Source organism: Procambarus clarkii, chromosome 19 (genome assembly GCF_040958095.1).
Source record: "Procambarus clarkii isolate CNS0578487 chromosome 19, FALCON_Pclarkii_2.0, whole genome shotgun sequence".
Lineage (NCBI taxonomy): Eukaryota > Metazoa > Arthropoda > Malacostraca > Decapoda > Cambaridae > Procambarus > Procambarus clarkii.
The window spans coordinates 27,836,281-27,841,047 of record NC_091168.1 but is presented as its reverse complement, the minus strand read 5'-3'; the positions used below and the strand labels follow the sequence as shown (position 1 = coordinate 27,841,047).

The window sequence follows — 4,767 nt, the reverse complement described above, 5'->3', positions numbered from 1 at the left end:
TGGTGTACATGTGTTCCAAACTATGGCTCAGAACGTGGTTCATTTCTCTGAAGCCTGTGTAAATAAGCCCCTAAATCGACGTAAGTAAAACATCTTACCTAACCTTACCTAGGCCTAATTATACATAAATCCATATTATTTAATATTATGTTTAATATTATTTTTAATATTAATATTATTTAATATTATGTAACATTTGAGAAACCGTTTTTACTATATATAAAAAAAATAAATAAATTGAATCTGTCGATAGAAATATTAAGTAAATACTAAGTTATTAACGTCGGTAATAGTCAATATTTGTACTATTGCCCCCGGGGGTCGAGGGCTGAGTTACAGCTAATGGATTAGCAAGCACTTGGCTCATGTTTAAAGGATGGACCATACTTATTCATCACTCACTCACTCACTCCCTCATTCATCCATCTGGCGGCCAGGATGAATGAGGTAACCCCCCCTCCCACCTACCCCCCCCCCCTTCCCTTGTCTCACCAGAATACCTGTTTAGAGCGATCATTTCCGCGTGTTTTAAGAGAGTTTTAAGAGAGCTTTAAGAGAATTTTATCGTCTTATTTTCATCGATGAACGATTGGCTGTTCTAAGGTGATGTGTTGATGACTTTGTTGTTGTGATGTGTTGATGGCTTTGTTGTTGGGATGTGTTGATGGCTTTGTTGTTGTGATGTGTTGATGGCATTGTTGTTGTGATGTGTTGATGGCTTTGTTGTTGTGATGTGTTGATGGCTTTGTTGTTGTGATGTGTTGATGACTTTGCAGTTGTAATATGTTGATGACTTTGTTGTTGGGATGTGTTGATGACTTTGTTGTTGTGATGTGTTGATGGCTTTGTTGTGATGTGTTGATGACTTTGTTGGGATGTGTTGATGACTTTGTTGGTATGTGTTGATGACTTTGTTGGGATGTGTTGATGACTTTGTTGGTATGTGTTGATGACTTTGTTGTTGTGATGTGTCGATGACTTTGTTGTTGGTATGTGTTGATGACTTTGTTGTTGGGATGTGTTGATGGCTTTGTTGTGATGTGTTGATGACTTTGTTGTTGTGATGTGTTAATGGCTTTGTTGTTGGGATGTGTTGATGACTTTGTTGTGATGTGTTGATGGCTTTGTTGTTGGGATGTGTTGATGGCTTTGTTGTTGGGATGTGTTGATGGCTTTGTTGTGATGTGTTGATGGCTTTGTTGTTGGGATGTGTTGATGGCTTTGTTGTGATGTGTTGATGGCTTTGTTGTTGGGATGTGTTGATGGCTTTGTTGTTGTGATGTATTGATGGCTTTGTTGTTGTGATGTGTTGATGGCTTTGTTGTGATGTGTTGATGGCTTTGTTGTGAAGTGTTGATGTCTTTGTTGTTGTGATGTGTTGATGGCTGTGTTGTTGTGATGTGTTGATGGCTTTGTTGTGATGTGTTGATGGCTTTGTTGTGATGTGTTGATGGCTGTGTTGTGATGTGTTGATGGCTGTGTTGTGATGTGTTGATGGCTGTGTTGTGATGTGTTGATGGCTGTGTTGTGATGTGTTGATGGCTGTGTTGTGATGTGTTGATGGCTGTGATGTGATGTGTTGATGGCTTTGTTGGGATGTGTTGATGGGTGTTGTGATGTGTTGATGGCTGTGTTGTAATGTGTTGATGGCTGTGTTGTGATGTGTTGATGACTTTGTTGTGATGTGTTGATGGCTTTGTTGTGATGTGTTGATGGCTGTGTTGTGATGTGTTGATGGCTGTGTTGTGATGTGTTGATGGCTTTGTTGTGATGTGTTGATGGCTGTGTTGTGATGTGTTGATGGCTGTGTTGTGATGTGTTGATGGCTGTGTTGTGATGTGTTGATGACTTTGTTGTGATGTGTTGATGGCTGTGTTGTGATGTGTTGATGGCTTTGTTGGAATGTGTTGATGGCTGTGTTGTGATGTGTTGATGGCTGTGTTGTGATGTGTTGATGGCTTTGTTGTGATGTTGATGACTTTGTTGGGATGTGTTGATGGCTTTGCTGTTGTGATGTGTTGATGGCTGTGTTGTGATGTGTTGATGGCTATGTTGTGATGTGTTGATGGCTGTGTTGTGATGTGTTGATGGCTTTGTTGGGATGTGTTGATGGCTTTGTTGTTGTGATGTGTTGATGGCTGTGTTGTGATGTGTTGATGGCTGTGTTGTGTGTTGATGGCTGTGTTGTGATGTGTTGATGGCTGTGTTGTGATGTGTTGATGGCTATGTTGTGATGTGTTGATGGCTGTGTTGTGATGTGTAGATGGCTGTGTTGTGATGTGTTGATGGCTGTGTTGTTGTGATGTGTTGATGGCTGTGTTGTGATGTGTTGATGGCTGTGTTGTGATGTGTTGATGGCTTTGTTGGGATGTGTTGATGGCTGTGTTGTGATGTGTTGATGGCTGTGTTGTGATGTGTTGATGGCTGTGTTGTGATGTGTTGATGGCTTTGTTGTGATGTTGATGACTTTGTTGGGATTTGTTGATGGCTTTGTTGTTGTGATGTGTTGATGGCTGTGTTGTGATGTGTTGATGGCTGTGTTGTGATGTGTTGATGGCTGTGTTGTGATGTGTTGATGGCTGTGTTGTTATGTGTTGATGGCTTTGTTGTGATGTTGATGAATTTGTTGGGATGTGTTGATGGCTTTGTTGTTGTGATGTGTTGATGGCTGTGTTGTGATGTGTTGATGGCTGTGTTGTGATGTGTTGATGGCTGTGTTGTGATGTGTTGATGGCGGTGTTGTGATGTGTTGATGGCGGTGTTGTGATGTGTTGATGGCTGTGTTGTGATGTGTTGATGGCTGTGTTGTGATGTGTTGATAGCTGTGTTGTGATGTGTTGATGGCTGTTTTGTGATGTGTTGATGGCTGTGTTGTGATGTGTTGATGGCTGTGTTGTGATGTGTTGATGGCTGTGTTGTGATGTGTTGATGGCTGTGTTGTTATGTGTTGATGGCTTTGTTGTGATGTTGATGAATTTGTTGGGATGTGTTGATGGCTTTGTTGTTGTGATGTGTTGATGGCTGTGTTGTGATGTGTTGATGGCTGTGTTGTGATGTGTTGATGGCTGTGTTGTGATGTGTTGATGGCTGTGTTGTGATGTGTTGATGGCTGCGTTGTGATGTGTTGATGGCGGTGTTGTGATGTGTTGATGGCTGTGTTGTGATGTGTTGATGGCTGTGTTGTGATGTGTTGATCAACGTCATTTTCTCACAATTGGCCGGAGTTGACTCCTCCTGTGCGGCCTCACGCCTCGTTAAGGGCCTGGGGGTGGTGTCGGGACTATCAGCCTCTGGAGGGTTATTATGCCACCCACAAGTGCTTATACTGACCAACCACCAAGTCCACTTTAGTCCTGGACTAATGTAAACTCTCGGTGTATATACACCCCGAAGCTGGAGGTATATATATATACACACCTCTCAGTGCATATATCCCTGGTCAAGAAGGTCGATCGTCTGGTTAACGTCGACACGATAATCGCACTTACGCCCTCTCGAGAGCCAATACCATATAAGAGGCCAAGATCATTGCGGGAATGTTTAACAAAAAAATAACAATCCTGGCCTGAACAGAAACCAATTTGGCAGCGTTTCCTTTCACCTCATGCCTCTAGGAATCATTCACTGACTGTTCGCCCCTGTTCACCCAGCGGCATTATGGAGACCTATAGCTGGGAGTAAACCGATTAGCGGGTTGTGTTCTAGGGAGAGCTAGTGGGCAAGGCTTACCATGAGCTATGGGAAGGGAAAGCTCTCAGCCTGCCAACAGTTGTCAGAAGTCGTCTGTTCCTGTACCAACCTGGTACAGGAACAGGGGCCTCGTAGCCTGGTGGATAGCGCGCAGGACTCGTAATTCTGTGGCGCGGGTTCGATTCCCGCACGAGGCAGAAACAAATGGGCAAAGTTTCTTTCACCCTGAATGCCCCTGTTACCTAGCAGTAAAATAGGTACCTGGGTCAGCTGTCACGGGCTGCTTCCTGGGGGTGGAGGCCTGGTCGAGGACCGGGCCGCGGGGACACTAAAGCCCCGAAATCATCAAGATAACCTCAAGATAACCTGTGGAAATAATAATAATTGCAAAAATCAGTACAAAAATAGATAACAAAAATCACATAATCTTCCCCCTGTGTTTATAAGTCGACAGCCTGTCCCTAAATTGCTATTACAATTCTATTTACAATCCTATTTCTTGAGCTAGAGCGAAACCCCGCGGTCAATAACCAGCCAATCCCAGGACTCTTGGGAGGTGTGCCTCCTGCTTCATGATTGGCTCAAGACTTTTATCTCTAATATTGTGACCAATCTGAGGTTCCCTCGTGGCGCTCGTTACCTCCTGATTGGTCGAGCCGGAGACGGGAGGAGAACATAATATTTTCTATAACTCTAAGGGGCACCATAATGCTTACGAATATTAAATAAATGAACACAATATTACGTAGTATTTTTTAGCTAAATATGACAAGTCGAGAAAATGTCTGGAGCGGTACTTGATCAACCAGGCTGTGACTCATACGTCAGGCTGCGAGCAGCCGCGTCTAACAGCCTGGTTGATCAGTCCAGCAACCAGGAGGCCTGGTCGACGACCGCGCCGCGCGGACACTAAGCCCCGGAAGCACCTCAAGGTAACCTCAAGGTAAAGTAAGGTAGCGGGACAGGGAGTCGAACCAGCGTCCTGGTTATTAATGGCGTGTTAGTGGTTATTAATGGTGTGTTAGTAGTTATTAATGGTGTGTTAGTAGTTATTAATGGTGTGTTAGTAGTTATTAA

At 43.6% G+C, this 4,767-nt stretch overlaps 1 protein-coding gene across 1 annotated transcript; it reads right to left on the bottom strand.

The window, feature by feature from the left end:
* Positions 1 to 598: 598 nt before the first annotated feature.
* LOC138366360 (salivary glue protein Sgs-3-like) lies at positions 599 to 3,529 on the bottom strand. The gene is made up of 2 exons (XM_069327395.1): positions 3,489 to 3,529; positions 599 to 1,385 (listed from the first exon to the last, which is right to left on the bottom strand). Exons 1-2 carry the CDS (start codon positions 3,527 to 3,529, stop codon positions 599 to 601), a joined length of 828 nt encoding a protein of 275 aa, XP_069183496.1.
* Positions 3,530 to 4,767: the final 1,238 nt, after the last annotated feature.

What these genes read in the sequence shown, in the direction of transcription:
- LOC138366360 (XM_069327395.1), bottom strand. Translation starts at nt 3,529, where the DNA reads ATGATCTTGGCCTCTTATATGGTATTGGCTCTCGAGAGGGC. An exon ending in GTATTGGCTCTCGAGAGGGC is followed by an intron (nt 1,386 to 3,488) that starts GTAAGTGCGATT and finishes ACAACAACACAG; the next exon opens with CCATCAACACATCACAACAA.